Source organism: Colius striatus, chromosome 8 (genome assembly GCF_028858725.1).
Source record: "Colius striatus isolate bColStr4 chromosome 8, bColStr4.1.hap1, whole genome shotgun sequence".
NCBI lineage: Eukaryota > Metazoa > Chordata > Aves > Coliiformes > Coliidae > Colius > Colius striatus.
The window spans coordinates 29536735-29554787 of NC_084766.1; the positions used below are offsets into that span (position 1 = coordinate 29536735).

Here is an 18053-nt window from a genome sequence, read left to right on the forward strand (position 1 = left end):
TAATCAGGCAGGGGTTTGATTTAGTTTTATAGCAAACCTCCCAGAGCAATATTACTAATAGTGTTAGACTGTGTTGATTTTCAATCATAAATTGGTAAATATAAATGTATATACTATATACGTATACACACACTATGCATGTATATACACACAGTGTCGTGGTCTAGGATTAAGAACCTGCAGTGGGTCTTTTCTGAGGGATGTGTCTTTCACGTTGTTCCCAATTCCTTTGTCTATTTTAAAATATGCCATGCAGTAAATCATAATTCTGAGCAATTTAACTAAACCGCTTCATTATTTATATTTTTTTTAACTGGCAAAAACCCTCCATATAAGGTTCAGTAAGAAAATTAGATAATATAGTGACATTGGAACTCAGGTATATAAAAGCTGAAATACTGGTTACATGCTATAAAGATGCAGTCATCTATTAATAAGTTAGATCTGCTAGTAAAATAAAAAATCAGTTGTCACAACTAAAATATACAGAAAACATCCTGAAAACTTGTATATACAAAACCACTTCAGCTGTACAATCTTCGAAGAGAGGAATAGTAAACTTGTTTTTTTCTTTATAATATAGACTTCTATGAAGTCATTCCCCTTTATTTCATGATGGTGTCTTAGATGTGGTTTAAAAGAGAATTTCACACTATTCTCTTTGTTTAATGTGACAGTGTGAGAAAGTGATCTTTATTCGTTCAAAAAACTCTGCATGTAGTCTATGTTTAGGTTCTTTTAATGTGTTTGTCTGTGATTTTTAAATGCTAAACATGTAAACAGATAAATTGTCAATGTTAATTCTGTATCCTGTCACACAACTGATCTTTCTTTCCTGCCATTTCTTTCCTTTTTATCTTTTTTGTGCGTTCATGTTGCAGTTGATAAAATTACGTGAAGAGGTGAGTACTTTCTTGCTTTTTGTTGTCTAGCTTTCCCTTTAAAGCTGAGTTTCTAAATCTGAAGTAGATCTTTTTGTTCATTGTTGCAGGGAAATCTACACAAAGCAAAACTATTGATTACATTGCTTTAAAATATTCACTGTTGTGCCTCTTTTCCCCTAATAATTGTATACTTACGTAGGAATCTCTAGATCAAACCTTAGAAATTAACATTCTTTGATAGTGGAATTTTTTTTAAAGGCACTAGAAAAAGAAGGGGAAAAAAAACCCACAACCTATTATTTGATCTCTGCTAGAATACTATGATCAAATCAGGTACAGTAATAACCATGTTTGCATCACAAAATCCTTGATAGGATAAATACATTTATATAGTGGTGTTGAAAGTGAAAGCATTGCTTTGGTAAAACCCTGCACTGAATCACTGAAAAAATTACACAGCATTTCACAATGTTTTGAGTTTGATGTGAGCTATTCAGGTAGCTGATGCATTATATTGGATATTGTACACTTGCTGAAAATACAGTACAGGTAGACCTACGCACACATATCAATATTTATTATTTATTTGTGAGTGCTGTAGATCTGTAGGTGTAACACTAGAGATCAGTATTCCAGAACACCTTTCTTCCAGTTATAAAATGACTCATAAATATTTAGAGAGAGAAGCCTGTTTTAATGGTCAGTTCCTCAAATGTTTCGGTATATTTTCTGAAATTAATCTCCTCTGTTCCTTACTGCTGTTGTATAGCAGGTACCTGAACTGCTTTTTAAAATTATTTCCTGTTAGCCACCAAAAAGAAGGTCTCAGTGAAGTCAAGATTACTTATAGGTCAGATTTCTGAAGGGTTTCATACGGAGAGTTTGAACCATGGAAGTATATGAATAAATATATTTAGAACCATGAGTATTTTGACATTGCATCTTTGTCTGGTATCTTCTTTTTGAAACATGTGCCCAGATATATCAGTAATGAATGCTGAGCTCTGCAGGAAAGGATTTGTAAGTTTTAGAAATGGTGATGACAAAGAATTGTGAAGTAACCAGATTAAGGACAATTACAGAGAATTCTTAAAAAGCAGTAAGATATTTGTGATATAAAGATTCTTTCACTAGTTCCCCGAATGCTTTATTTTTCTCTCTTCTCATGGAGCTGATGGTAAAATGTTAAAGCTACAGAGTAAAACACTTATCAACAACAAAAAAATTAAACAAAATAAACATGTAACCACATGAAAGCCCTCCCACCACTGCCAAGCTCCCCTCCCCAATACTCCCAGTACTTAAACAGATGACAATATTGTTGCAGGGGATTGTATAGCCTGATTTCTGAGATTTTTCAGAAGAACGGGGTTCATTTGCTCATCCCTTTAACAGCTGCATGTCTACTCCTGTGCTTTTGTAAAAGAATGTAATGGGATGATTTTTGCTTGCAAACGTGTATTATAGCTTTATAAACATAAAGATCCCTAATTTGTAATGTTAGTATAAAAATTAATCAGACATAAAGAACAAAGCTGCTATTTAACTCCTGTTCTTTTGAAAATAGCTATGAAGGAAATAAGAAAATTCAGGATGTTATTACAAAGAGCTGCAACTTGGGAGCTGGGCTGAACTCAGTCATACCTTTTGGAGCTTATAAATCCTCTTTGTTAGCCACCTAAAAAAAATTGACATTGCTTCTGGTAATTTTCCTTTTTGCTTTTCCTTGCCAGTCTCATAAGATACTTTTTCCTCTCTCTGCATGTTGTGAGAGCAGGAACAAATAGAACTAAGTATTTATTATTTTGTCTAGATCAAAATTGAACAGGTAGAGAGAAAAAGAAATTTAAAAACAATTGCTAGCATTGTGCTCTGTGCACTTGGGTACCCACTATGTGTTGGTTAGATTGTAGCTGCAATGGTGTTTCTGTACCCAATACAAAATGCACATTAAAGTTTAAATGAAGGCTAATACAGTGACTCAGGCATAATTTTTAACTTGTCACATAGTGAAACATCAAGGCATCCCCAATTATAGTTCTCCTAAGGAGGTATGAACTGATCTTAAAAGAAATTGTGGTTTGCCACACTGTTTGTTAATAAAACCTGTGCTTCCTCTCATTACAGGGCTCTATTCTAGCACACTTGCCGTACACAGGCTTCCATGGAGGCTGTGTCACTCTGTCTTTTGAGCTCCTGAGATCTCAGTTTGAATCCAGCCCACATGGAATGACTAAATCTCTAGTGATAGCGTGCCACTTTGCAAAACTTCCTTATATAACTCCAGATAGAAGCTGTTTCTGAAGCTGCAAGATGTACTGAATCACCTCGCTACCCAGCTCACTGAGAGCAGGGGATACTGTGGGAGAAGGAGTTTGGGGAGGGCTGGGAAGTAGTTGAAAGCATCAACTGCTACTGTAGGGCTCTGATTTCATGACCAAAGAACAGGGTCCTTCCAAACCTAAACAATGTAAATCACACCACCCTCTATGCTAAAAATTAAGATCCTTTACTGAGTGGCTTGGGTGGAAGGGTTGTGAAATCAAATAAGAAACAGCTTTGAGTTAATGTTTGCATCGAGTTCACAGGGCTTTAGTATTCTAATTGCTCACAGTAAAAATGAAGTGAACTGTGGGCTTGTAATTTACATTTTAGATTAAATGTGGCTTATATAGTAAATAAAAATATACAGTTAACTGCTAATTCTTTATGTTGAGTATCTCTTCCACATCGTAATGTGAAATCTGATTATTTCCCCCCTCTTTCCCTTAACATAGCAGGATAGGCTTTTCATTTCCAGTATAGCACTACAGCACTGAATTTTTGTCTTTCTCTGTAATTACAACATTCCACTCTTTCTGTTCACTCACAGCCTATGTATTTTTTTCTAAAGTACTTCCTCTCTAACTTTTAGGATTCTTACCTTCTTAACTCCTTTTTTGTGTCCTCCCCCTTCTCTTCTACTCTCTTTCTTGAGAGACTTGTGTGTACTAGTGTTGGGTTGCTGATATTTTTTACAAAGTTTAAAATATTTAACACTAGCTCTTCTTTAATGTCGTTGGGGGGTGGGCAGTATTTGGAGAAAGGCACTGCAAACAGACACTTTTTTACATTCTAATGGGCAATGGAGAGGAACCAGCAGTTGTTACGAAAAGGTGCTTTTTAAAAAGAAATTAAGCAAAATTAACACTAATTATCTAGATTGACCATGAGTACTAAGAACACGCACCACTCTAGTTGCTGTCATGATTTCAATTACAGCATTGTAACTTATGGTTTTAAATTTTATTAAGTGCTTGTGCTGATTTATTTTTTTTCCTCTTAGTGGCCTGCCCCCCATGAATGCAAAAGGCTTTTTTGCAATTTACTCTTAACCTATCCACTGTGTATTAGACAACTCTATTAATTATTATAGACTGTTATTGCAGCTTTCCTGACCTTCACATTGGGTCCTATCTGTGCTGATCTAAATGCATTGTTTTAATGATTTCCAAAAAAAGAAAAAGAGAGGGGGGGAAAAAAAAAGGAAAAAAAAAAATTCAAGGCAAGCTTTGATGTGGCTTTAGCTGCCTCGATCGTCTGGCCGCATCTCAGAGATGTGTCACCTATGCCGGGAGGGAATAGGGAAATCACGTTTTGAATGGTAATGATAACATACTAATCACTTCCTTTCTTTGAAGATAGAAGCGAGATATTCTGTCAGCATCCCTGGCTGCTAGAGCTTGGAGGCACTGGTCTAGGTGTATTAGCTTAAGTGTGCATGTCAATACAGCTTGCATCTCCCAAGATCCATAGGGGCTCATTAGAGCAAGGTAGATCGTTTCGGTAGACAGCCACTCAGATAATATGTATGGCACCTCCTTTTTTTATTATTATTAGAAAGCATTTCTTCAATTTTTAAATGACATCTGTCAACAAGGCAAAGTTATGAGAAATATTTTTTGACAAATATCCAAAATGTTGTTTTGGGGTGAAGGGGTGTTTGGAAAGGTGTGTGTTGTTACTGGGGGGGTTGGAGGTATGTTTATACTTTTTGATGGCTTGATTAGAGCTAGTCTAGGATCAAATTTCCAAAGGAAATGAGCTTACATGTTGAACTGTTGGCATTCTGGGTGGTGAATAAACTAATGAAACTAATAATTTCACTTTTTCATTATTGCAGACTCCCCAAAGTGAAGATATATTGGAAGATGCTTTTTCCTTTTTTTAACTAGAGTTTATTGTTGTCTCATAAATGGGCAAATGACTTCTGGAAAAAAAATATCTCATACCTCTGTGTGTATTATTTATATATTCATATATATATTTAGGCATAAGAGATGGAAATCAAGAAACCAGTGTTTTGTTTCTACGTCTTTTTACATCAAACAGTCTGAAGAATATTCATGCTGTTCAGTATTCTGTATGAATAACTCGTTTTTATCACCTCACTTGAGTAGTACACGTAAAGGGAATATATCCTCTGCTGAAAATTAAGTTCGTGTTAAAAGCTACCACTTGCATTTAAAGTGATGATTTCATCAAACTGGAGTTGAATAGAAATCATGGGTGATTGCATACATGTGTCACAGGGAAATCTGTTTTGGATGTGCTCTTCAGATGGATTTCTCACATAATAGTCGCATTCTGGTTTGTGAGTTCATGTAATAAAAGTGAAGCACATATTCCATGTTTCAAAACAAAAATGATTGGTACATATAATTATGATTGATCATAGATCCTGCCCCTTCCAGTGGTCCTTGTAACAGGCTCTTCCATAAAATATACATGGGTATTTTTATGTTTTGGAATACGAAAGCACAATTAAAAAGGGAGGGAGAACGTTGTAGGCTGCTGCCTGATTATTTTTTCCCCCCTCCCTCTCTCTCCCCTTTTCTTTTTCAGAGGGCACATCTGCTCGATAACACAGAGAGGCTGGAAAGGTCATCTCGGAGACTAGAGGCTGGATACCAAATAGCAGTGGAAACCGGTAAGAATTCTGAGAGTGAGCAAATTGTCTTGCTTATGCACAGCAGTCTTCACAACACATGACATTTCAGGGAAACTTCAAAGGCGAAACAGAGACAGCAGCCCGAGATGTGGTTTACATATTGGGGAGACAATTGGGAGCTTATTTGCGCTTATCTTTTTTCAAGTTAAAAGGCATGACATCTACTGAAAACAGTTCCTGAGGTTTAAAAGTATACATCTGAAAAGAGATGGAATACTTTGTCTAAATTCTACATTTGTCTTAATATGCAGTTACATGTTGTCAGTTTACCCACCCGCAATGATTGCTAGCACACATTGCAGACACCACTTGTTTTTGTCTTTTACTTTTATTCACATATGTAAAAAATAACATTTAAATAAATCTATGTGATATTAACTACAGGCAATAGATAACAAGGCTATCAGCTCAATTTTCTTGCAATCAGTTCAGTGACTGATTAAGCAGCTGTTTCTGTGCAATGGAAGAAGTAAACAAACCATTTACAGATGGAATAAAATTAAGGGAGAAGGCTAAATTGGGGCTCAGTTATTGAATTAGTGCTTTTTTTTTAATTGACTGCAACTTTTCAATTGATATTTTCAAATTTTTGTTTGCTAAGTGATAGCAACTTATAGTGGGTTTTTTTAGAACCAGCCGTACTTAAACCCCCAGAGTCTAATCCCCTTATATAAAGCTTGTGCAAAGTTGCAGAAAGTTTCAGAGAATGTGTATTTGAACAGTGCAGGAATTTTCTGGCAGAGAGTCACAATTAATCGATCTGTTCCAATATATTTTTGGAATTAAGCTGAACCCTTGTAGAGTTAAATGTGGCTGTATTAAATGAATGGTATTACTTGAAGTGCCTGCATTTTAATTATTCTGGGCTTAGTGCTGTGCACAGTAATGAAATGGATGTATAGAACACACAGTGTAGATTTTGGAGGGGACAAGGAGAATGAATTCTCTTATGCCAGAGGATGACATGTTACTAGAATTTAACATATTGTAGTGGTTAAGTTTGCCTTCCTGCAGATTTTCAGGTCAGTTCTATCAATAGTTGTAACTTTTGGTTTTAGAAGAACTATTTTAAACTGGTCAGAAATGATTCCTGATCTGCTTTAGTTGAGACTGTATATAAAGAAATTGTATATAAAAAATCAGACTGAGCCTTTTGGGGAAGAGATGTCCTATACCCTTTAGCCTTTTTTACTCCACGTGGAATTTGTTTCATAGAGTTGACGGTCATGTTAACTTCCATTACATATCTCCATGGAGATCTGTGAGAAATATGATTGGACTGCAAATGTGTGTGTGTGTGTGTGTGTATATATAGATATATATAGATATATATAGATATATATATGTTGTCGTGGTTTGGCCCAGCTAGCACAACAGCACCACGACAGTTTCTTGCTCGATGCCCCCATTCACCCCCACCCTCGTTAAGATGGCGGAGGACCCAGTGAAATGGGAGTAAAAAGATAAGCAAGATTGTTGTGGATTGAGACAAGGGCAGGGAGGGCTCACTGCCAATTATGGTTCTGGGCAAAACAGACTCCAGTACTCGACTTAGAGAGGAAAGTAGGAAAGTTTATTCTACAAGAAACAGAACGGAATAAAAGCAAAAAGGGAGTAGGATGATGAGAAAATTACAACCAGCACTTTAAGATCTCCCTCCCCCATCCCTCCTTTCTTCCTGGGCCCAGCTCACTGCTCCCGATATCTCTACCTCCTCCCCCCACAACGGCTCAGGGGGGCAGGGAGTGGGGGATGTGGTCAGTCTCTCACAGATGGGCTCTGCCGCTTCTGTCTTCTCAGATGAGGATGACTCCTGGCATTCTTCCCCTGCTCCAACACGGGGTTCCTCCCCCGGAACACAGTCCTTAACAAACTTCTCTGGTGTGGGTTGTTCCCAGCAGCTGTGGCTTCTGCCGATACAGGGTCCCTTCCTCGGGACACAGTCCTTGGTGAATATCTCTGACGTGGATTCTTCACCGCGGTTGCAGGGTCCCTCTCTCGGGACAAGGCCTCTTCTGGGCATAAGTTTAATGAGCTGCTTTGTCGTGGGTTCCTCCCCACAGTTGCAGCTGTGGATATTGGGTCCCTTCCTCGGGACAGGGCCTGCTCCGGCCATAGTGATAAAGGGCCCCTCCTTCGGGACAAGGCCTCCTCCGGCCAAAATCACTGTCCCTGGCTCAGGGCCTTTAATGAAGTGAATTGCTGCCCCTGGTCCGGGGTCAGCTTTAGCAAAATGAGTCTTTGCCCCTGATGCGGGCTCATTATCAAAATGAGTCTCTCCCGCTGATGTGGGGTCTTTAAAGAAATGAAAATAAATCTCAGCTTCACCAGTTCTCTCCATAGAATGCAGGGGAGTCTCTGCTACAGTACACCTCCTCCCTTTCATCACTGACCTTGGAGTCCGCATGGTTGTTTCTCTCACCGTTCCTACTCCTTGCACCACCACCAGCCAGAAGAAAAGAAGAAGGGGCAGAAGAAAGAAAGAAGATGGAGGAAGACACCTCCCCTTCCGGCTTCTTCTTAAAAAGTGATCGTGGAGGCGTCTAATTGGCTCAGCCCCAGAAGTGGGTCTGGCTCAGAGCTGGGGAGAGTTGTGAGCAACTTCTTACAGGAGCCATCTTTGCAGCCCCTTCCCCCATACCAGAAAAGGCTGTCATGTCAAACCATGACATTCCACCCCTCGCCTTCACGAATTGCTTTTTAAGGAGGTGTTAAAAATCCACCCCTCGTCCCTTCACCAAAGGTAGAAGCACTTAAAACCTCAATAGTCAGCAGTACAGTTCATGTTTTGCCCGTTACCACTCCCAATTAGTATCCTTGTCTCAAATTTAATCTGTAATGCTCCAAGTCCCACAGACTCGGGGCCCCACGTTGGGCGCCAATAATGTCGTGGTTTGGCCCAGCTAGCACAACAGCACCACGACAGTTTCTTGCTCGATGCCCCCATTCACCCCCACCCTCGTTAAGATGGCGGAGGACCCAGTGAAATGGGAGTAAAAAGATAAGCAAGATTGTTGTGGATTGAGACAAGGGCAGGGAGGGCTCACTGCCAATTATGGTTCTGGGCAAAACAGACTCCAGTACTCGACTTAGAGAGGAAAGTAGGAAAGTTTATTCTACAAGAAACAGAACGGAATAAAAGCAAAAAGGGAGTAGGATGATGAGAAAATTACAACCAGCACTTTAAGATCTCCCTCCCCCATCCCTCCTTTCTTCCTGGGCCCAGCTCACTGCTCCCGATATCTCTACCTCCTCCCCCCACAACGGCTCAGGGGGGCAGGGAGTGGGGGATGTGGTCAGTCTCTCACAGATGGGCTCTGCCGCTTCTGTCTTCTCAGATGAGGATGACTCCTGGCATTCTTCCCCTGCTCCAACACGGGGTTCCTCCCCCGGAACACAGTCCTTAACAAACTTCTCTGGTGTGGGTTGTTCCCAGCAGCTGTGGCTTCTGCCGATACAGGGTCCCTTCCTCGGGACACAGTCCTTGGTGAATATCTCTGACGTGGATTCTTCACCGCGGTTGCAGGGTCCCTCTCTCGGGACAAGGCCTCTTCTGGGCATAAGTTTAATGAGCTGCTTTGTCGTGGGTTCCTCCCCACAGTTGCAGCTGTGGATATTGGGTCCCTTCCTCGGGACAGGGCCTGCTCCGGCCATAGTGATAAAGGGCCCCTCCTTCGGGACAAGGCCTCCTCCGGCCAAAATCACTGTCCCTGGCTCAGGGCCTTTAATGAAGTGAATTGCTGCCCCTGGTCCGGGGTCAGCTTTAGCAAAATGAGTCTTTGCCCCTGATGCGGGCTCATTATCAAAATGAGTCTCTCCCGCTGATGTGGGGTCTTTAAAGAAATGAAAATAAATCTCAGCTTCACCAGTTCTCTCCATAGAATGCAGGGGAGTCTCTGCTACAGTACACCTCCTCCCTTTCATCACTGACCTTGGAGTCCGCATGGTTGTTTCTCTCACCGTTCCTACTCCTTGCACCACCACCAGCCAGAAGAAAAGAAGAAGGGGCAGAAGAAAGAAAGAAGATGGAGGAAGACACCTCCCCTTCCGGCTTCTTCTTAAAAAGTGATCGTGGAGGCGTCTAATTGGCTCAGCCCCAGAAGTGGGTCTGGCTCAGAGCTGGGGAGAGTTGTGAGCAACTTCTTACAGGAGCCATCTTTGCAGCCCCTTCCCCCATACCAGAAAAGGCTGTCATGTCAAACCATGACATATGTGTATATATATATATATATATATATATATATGGAAAGAATGTCTTTCAGAATGAAAGCCAAGTGAAACTGTATTGAGTTCCATAAAGTCACACTAATTCACCCCATTTTTGTGTCCATCTTTACTTTTCATCTTGAGTGGTGAGAGAGAAACATATATTTATTGTTCCCTAAACTCTGTGAAGACTAGTAAGGTAGTGATATTATATGACATTAAATAATTTTGAGATGATGACTTTGGAAATATTAACTTAACTATCATGTAGATTTTTGCAGAAGATTTTTAGGGAAATGGATCAATTATATTTAGTTCCTGGCACAGGTGGTGATGATTCTCAATATGAATGAATTTAGATTGAGTGCAATGAAAGGGCTTAGTTTTGGCGTTACCATGCCATCATTCTGTGTTGTGGTCACATAATAAAATATTCTGTTTTGGAGTTTTAATTCATCATTGAGTTGACTTCCCAATCCCCGTCTTGCTTTGATTATTACTTTGTTGCATAAAATATCTTCTCTATACACCACTGGTGAAGTCACTTCTGGAGTGCTGGCTGGACTCTCTGGTATAAGTCAGTCATTAACTTACTAGACTGAGTCCAGCAAAAGGGCATAAAGTGCATTAAGGAAGCATCTTTCATGTGAGCAGAAGCTGAGAAACCTGACACTGGTTAACCTGGAGAAGAGAAGACTCGAAGAGGAGCTTATCAATGTGTATAAATAGCTGATGGGATGAGATGAAGAAGAGGGAGCCAGACTCTTCTCAGTAATACCTGATGACAGGACAAAGGGCATTTGGCATAAATTAAAACCTCTAAAATTCCATCAGAACACAATAAAAGATCTTTTTTTACTGTGAGAATGGTCAAACACTGAAATAGGTAGCCCGAAGTGATGATGGATTGCAATATAAAGTGAGTCCCTACCTGTGAAGATACTAAGAATCCAGATGGGCACAGTCCTGGCCGTGGGTAGCTCTGCTTGAGCGGGCATTGAACTAGATTATCTCAACAGGTCCCTTCTCACCTCAGCCATTCTGTGATTCTGGGAGGAGGAGGAGATAGGGGCGACAGCCCTTAAGTATCTATTCTACTTTCTGTGGTGTCTTTTCACAAAGACGTGTATATATATGTTGCTTATTGTAATCAGTCCGGATGATTTTCACCTCTGGAATAAGTTGCACTTGGGTCTTTCTTATTACCTTAATCAGCAAAAATGCATATACTATTTTAACCTGCCCCTGTGATCATCTAAGGATTAATCTGACATCACATAACTAATTTAATGCAATTTCTCATTACCATTCCTGAAACTTACCATGATAAATTGGAAGCTTTCTTCCTGTTTGCATCTCTAAATTGATAAGCCCTTTCATCTTATGTACAGTTGTTCATACAAGCTGGGATCTGTTGGATGGTCTGACTTCCTTTGAGCAGTCCCCTTGATTCATGGGCTTCAGTGGTGTCTGAACAGGATGCCACTTATGTCATCATCTCTAAGACAATCCAACACTGACTGTCAAGCTTTCATAGTTTGTTGACTGTCGTTTCTTGATACTGAGGATACTGAAATCTATGCAGAAACCTTCTGAAAGATTACGCAAAGCCTTTAGTATTGTAACCAGTTCTGTAGTACTAAAGGCCTACTGTGAAGAGAAGGAAGTTGCTTTGTATAGTCATAGGGATGTGTTGCAAATGTAACAGGCATTTGAGTGGCTGATTTGGCAGACGAGTAAGTTCATCATTTGTGTTTTAATTGCCTGGATTATATGGCACAAACAGACATGAGGGAAATCTCTTGAGACAGAAAGGGAAAACACTGCTTGTTTGAATCTTGAAGGTCTTTGTTGTTTGTACTACATGGAGGAAGTTTTAGTATTGGCTGATAACACTGCAAGGTGCAATCATCTGCTTTTTTTAATGAAAATGTTTTTTAAAAGAATGTTTCCTGGTATTATTTTTCTGATTTTATGTTACCATCTGCTTTGTTGGTAAGGAGCAGGCAAGCAAATTTACAGCCTTGTTAGTAGGCATTTCTAACACCACTCATGACACTAGAGCTCAGTATTGTTAATTTCAAGTCATTTAGCCCGACCATATAGGCTCAGAATATGAGATTTTGAAAATGCATGGAAACTTCTGGTTTCAGTCAAAAGGAGAGCCTGTTGAATTAATCCTGATTAATCACAAAATTCTTCCCTTCTTGAAGGAGATATTTCCTAATTTCATGTGGAGTCTTCTCTGGAGGTTTTCAAAACCAGCCTGGATGCGTTCTTGTGTAACCTGATCTAGATGAACCTGCTTTAGCAGGTCCTTTCCAATCTGTACCTTTAGAGGTCACTTCCAACTCCTATCATTCTGTTATTTCCATACTATCAAAGTGAATTATAGAACTTCTTTATTTTGTGTATAAAGTATAGCATTGTAATGTATCTCCTTCTTTGTTAAGTCTTAGATATATTTGCTCATACAGGAGTATTTTGAATGAGGAGTAGTGCAAAATGCTTCATTCGTCTTCGGAGATAAAATTGGCATGCAAATGTAAAACATTGTCAGGGAGAAGAGAAGACCTTGTTGCAGAAGACCATTGTAGCCTGTAGTTGAATTGCCAGGGATTTCTAAGAAAAAGTAATCCCAGTGTTTATATAATATAGGTTTCACCTTGTTTTATGACAATGTAAGAGAGATTCAACCATTGAATGCTGTCCAGGCTTTCGTGGCAAAATTACGTTGCAGTTATTTATTTATATTTTTTCCTTCATGAACTTTGGATATTTCAAAAGCTTTCAGCATATGTAATTTGAGAAAAAGTGTTGAGCTCACTTATATGAGTGATGATTATTGAATATTGTGCTGTGTCTTTGAATCTCTGAAAGATCTGTGCTACTAGAAGAGTTTGTAGTTTGTGGGTAATAGATCTACTCTTTGCACTGAGTCTTAAAATTTTGTCTTGGCTTCTGTTTTTCTATCCATTTTTTAATATGTAAAAATGGTGTTTTAAAGAAAAGAAGTCAAAGAATGAAAAAATCTTTTGTTCCATTTGCAGAAGATCCTTCTGAATCTCAACTTTAGGTTGCTGAAATTTTTTTTTTTCCAATCCTCTTTACTCTTTGAGAATCCCGGGAGTATGTAATTCTGAAACACTTAGAGAAATGTCTTTGAGCAAGAGACATAACAGCTTATTTTCCACCCTTGTGCGACATGAATAGTTAGCTCTATTAAAAGATCTGAGCAAATTTCAGTGACTTTCACCTGTTGTAATGAACTACAGTCAAACTACTCTTTCTGGACTGAGTAGTAATACTCATGTCATGTAGTGGCAGCCTAGCTGACAGGCAGATGGTCAGACCCACCTCAAAAGTATTAGCAGGTGGAAAGCAAATGCAAATCTCATTAGACAAAGAGGTGTGTTTATTTCTTTATGAAGTAATAGTAGTCATTGTCTTTCTTATCTGCATGTAAAATTGTGTGGCAGTAGAGTGAATGGGTGAGTAAAAGTGTGTTAAGAAAAAGGCTCCTGAATGCAGGAATCTTCAAGTTCGATGACTTAAGCATGAATAGGAAACTATTTTAAAACAACTCCAGCAGGTGTCTTGCCAGATGTGAGTAAAGGAATTGGAGGTACTAGCACATTGTCCACAGTAGCAGGCCACAGGTCCGAATTCCCAAGTCCTTTACTGATGGAACAACCTGAACCCCAAGAACCTGCCTTGAAGGAACTTCTCCCTGTGCACTTCATGGGATGCTCATGCTGTTCAGATTTAATGAATGACATGCACGCTAGAGCTGACATAAAATATATGAAACCAAAAAAATTAGAAGAGGTATGTCCACTAGACTGATTCCATTCCATAATGGTTGCTAAAGCTGGTGATTGGCTTTAGTAAGCATTTCTATGACCTAACTAAAAAGTGTTTACTCCACTTAAAAAGTTTTAAATGGTTCTAATATTCAATGGTAATGTAACAAAATAACAAACCCCAATACTCTTTCTTGTTGTGATTTTGCATGCTTAGTAATTTGCTTGCATTAGTTAGTATCACTTGGACCTTCACAGTCCTGTTCTGTCCTCACGTGCATTCGTATTCCAATTACATTTGAGCTCTAAATAACTGAGAGTCTGGAAATAGAAACCAAGTTTTGAAAATCAAGACCTTGCTTCTAGTGTCCCTTGCTTTAAATAAAAAAAAGCTATTCCTGTCCCAGATATTTACACTTAATATCCACGTGTTTCATCTCTAATGAATTATTCATACATGTATATGTGAATACTGTATGTAAAACCTTTCATTAGAGAAAGAGGGCTTCTGAGTTCTGGAGCATATACCAATATCTCCTCCTCAGGTGTTTCTTTGATATGCCGGAACATCTTTCTACTGAAATCTTAATCCAAAGTTTCTGCAGTGAAATGAGTTTTTATGCAGTTTCCAGTCACCATCAGAGAGAGCTTTTTCATGATCCCTGTTTCTTCAGCTAGCAATGGTATTTCATGTTTCATATATAATTTTTTTTCTTTGCTGGCTGATTTCTATTAAAATCTGTTTATTGTTTCAGAAATTCATTTTGAAGTGGCATATTGCATTCCTACATCTCTAAGCCCTCTGCCCTTCTTCGTAGTCTGGGCTTTAAAGTGGGGAGGAGGAAGAAATAGGGAGACGATTTTGTTTCTGAGGATGTCAGGCCTCAAGAGTATCCCAGCTGCACATTCATGCGAGGAAAACATGTTTGGGTAGTGCTGCTGCCTTGTAACAAACAGTCAGAAGCAGCTTCGAGAGGGCATGGAGAGACCAAACTACTCAGTTTCCATTCCTTAGTGTTTTACAGTGCAGTTACTGATACAGGCAAAGTGTTTTTAACACCATCAGTTTGAATATTACTTGGTAGTTCATTGCTTGTCCAGTCACTGAGCTGCTACCTCTAGCTTTCTATCTACCACCTCCTCTCTCCATCCTTCCCAGCTTTACCTTCCTAATCTGGCTCCAGATTTCTCTTCAATACTTTATCTCTACCTAGATACTCTGGCACAAGTTTATTCAAATTCTGTCACCATCCCCATTTTCCTTAGTTCTGTATTTTCTCTTAAATATTTGATTTAACAGCAGTATGGGCTCTGCATGTTTGTAGTCGTGAAAAGTTTACCTAGTAACTCACCTAACCTTGCCTAGCAGTGTTCAAAGTCTGATCGCCTTACTCAGTGGCCCTCTGCATTTGTGTGTGTTGTCTCAAATGCAGGATATAGATTCCTCTTTTTTTGAGCATATTCATATATTTACAAATACACAAAGCATTTACCATAAAGCAAGGGAATGGTGAACTGTCATTTTTTAGATACTGTCCTCTAATTGCATCAGAGTACCAAAAGAGACTCTTTTCCAACTACTTTTTTTGAAGAGATGAGAAAAACTTATTTTTTAGAGTTTTTCACAGCCTATGCAGTATTGTAAGCCCATTTCTGTTACAAGCTTATCTTTTGGGTACCTAGCACCTTTCAACTGGAATTCCAATAAAATGAACGCTTATCTTTCATTTCAGTAGGTTTGGGATTATACCATTAGTGCAATAAAATAAAGACCCTCAAATCTGTTCAGAAGTACAGATTTGCTAAGGTATAGTCTGAAAAATAGTGACCCAAATTTGACCATTTTTGGAGGAAGTCCTAGGTTATTTGAATGTTCCCTAATTTACTGCAATTTGTTGTTGCTATTGGACAATTCAGCTTCAGTCTTGTTAGGAACTGGCATCCAGTTGAAGTAAGTTTGTTCAAGACTGATTTTTTGGATGAGCAAAACATTGCAAAAAACTTGTTAAAGATAACTTATTATATACAACAGAAAACACAGTTTTCAGATAGTAGCATCTTTATTCCATGTTAGAATGATGGAAACATTTTGATTTATATATCATAATCTTTATGCCTAAATACTTGCCATGTGCATTCCAGACAAATAATCATACAAACTGAAATCTGTATATATTTTCACAAATATATTTCACTTGTCATAGAGTACCTGTGAATAATAGTAAAGACTGAATTAGAAACTGAACTTGGAAGAAAACCTCATTTAATAAATTATTTTATAAGCACTGTACTGGACCACCTGTACAGCAAAGACTGTTCTAAGGGAAAAAAGAAACCCTTACTGAATTATGGACAGCAGCATTTCATGTGCTGTTGTCTTCTTTGTTGCCAACCCTCTTTCTCTAATATATTTACTTGTACAAGATGATGTTTATTGATGAAGATATTTATTGTAGCTAATTCCTAAGTCCATAGCAAAGATTTTGAAGATTTGTTGTTCTAATATAAATATGAAGATTTCTAGTCGAGGTATGTGGTTATATTTTTTTTATCTGAAGTTACAATACTTGCTTCTTTCAATTTTGAAAATATTTAGCTTCAGAAAGGTTTTTCCCTCTGATGATATTTGAGTTTGTTGATGGTTCTAAGTAGGTAAGGGAAATAAAAGAAAGAAGGATAAAATATTAAGTGGTGTTTCTAGCAGTCTGAGTAAACTCTCTAAACTATTTTGGTTTGGCAAAGGGATAATGGAAAAAGTCACCAGTTTCTTTCCTTCATATATATATATATATATATTTATATATAAAATCCACTCTCAGCCACTGTGCTTACATGTATCTGGGAGGTGTCAGAATTTCATCGAACATAGGATGTCCAGACAACCCATTTCAATAGGTGTACAAGATATGAAGTCATGCATATAGCAAGGAAACTGTCACCTTGTGTTGGCCTAAGAATCCAGGTTTCACATTCTGTCTTAGAAAAATAAATTTTGTCTTGTCTAAAAAGTTTCAGATAGTTGGGAACTACTGCTTGGTCTGTAATGACTAGAATTCAAGTCTTGATACATTGTCCTTAGACGCACTTGCCCTTTACTCACGATTTCTTGTCTTCCTACTATCCCATACCACAACCATTTCATTTGAACTTTCACCAAGTGAAATGAGTACGAAGTGGTAGTGACTTGGCAAGGAGAGTTAGTCTGTTAAAAGCTTTAAAAGAGCACACCTGAATAGAAGTCCACAAGTCCACCTTTTGACTTTCAAATATATTAATATCCTGCTAATTTAATGACTTTATTTGTTGATTTCATTGTCCACAGAACATAAGCTGTATATTTCATTAAAAAAAGAAGATTTTTGTGTGTTATTATTTTGGGTGCCTAAGTAAACAACATGATTTTCAGCAGTTTTTAACAGATTTTTCGCTACATGAGCATATCTGAATTTGCACAGCATGAGATCTTGTTGGGCAAAGACTTTTTGTATACAGCCTACATCAAGAGGAAAACTTGATGAGCTTAGACTTGACAAAATAAAGTTCACCCTAGGTTTGGAATTTTTTTATATTTCTTGTTTGAAGCTGCCTACCTTTGCTTCCTGTCAGGCTAACAATGTTTTCTTCCAATTGCACTAAAGAACAAGATTTAACATTTAAAAATTTACCTGTATTGAACATACTTTTCTAAGTAAAGTCAATATCAAAAGGATTTTCATGATAGATCATCTCTCAAGAGCAGTACTTTTCTCTTTTGCAACTTAGGACTGAAGAGTTATAGTTACACAAATACCTTTTTTAGTGGTAGAAATATGGGGGAGAAAAGCCTGAACTTCTGTCTTGAAGTGAGACATAGCAGCATGATATTGGAAAATGTCATTCTCACCCCAGTATGGAATCATCAAAAACCAGCTTACCTAGGTCTTCATATACTTCAAATTGTACTGTATTTTTTTATGCTCATGTTTATAGAATATATTTTCTCTGGTGATTAATGACATTTATAATCCCCCAAATTATCAACTTTTTGTGTGTGCAAACATAGAGATTTGACAAGTACTGAATGTTACAGAAACCTAGTCCAGTCACAGTTGAAATATCTCCTAGTATGATGTGTGGCAGGCATGGAGAATGTAACCTCTGATTTTTGCAAGGGATACTGGTCATCCAAGT

At 38.4% G+C, this 18053-nt stretch overlaps 1 protein-coding gene across 4 annotated transcripts in view; it reads left to right on the forward strand.

Annotated features, from left to right (window-relative positions):
- Positions 1-18053, forward strand: part of VTI1A (vesicle transport through interaction with t-SNAREs 1A) — a 277258-nt gene that overhangs the window by 60341 nt on the left and 198864 nt on the right. For 2 of the 4 annotated variants that reach the window (XM_062000777.1, XM_062000775.1), the window contains exons 5-6: positions 882-902; positions 5769-5853. In XM_062000777.1, the coding sequence (XP_061856761.1) occupies positions 882-902; positions 5769-5853 (106 nt within the window). The remainder of the gene's footprint in view (positions 1-881; positions 903-5768; positions 5854-18053) is intronic. The other 2 variants (XM_062000778.1, XM_062000776.1) reach the window with 1 other exon arrangement.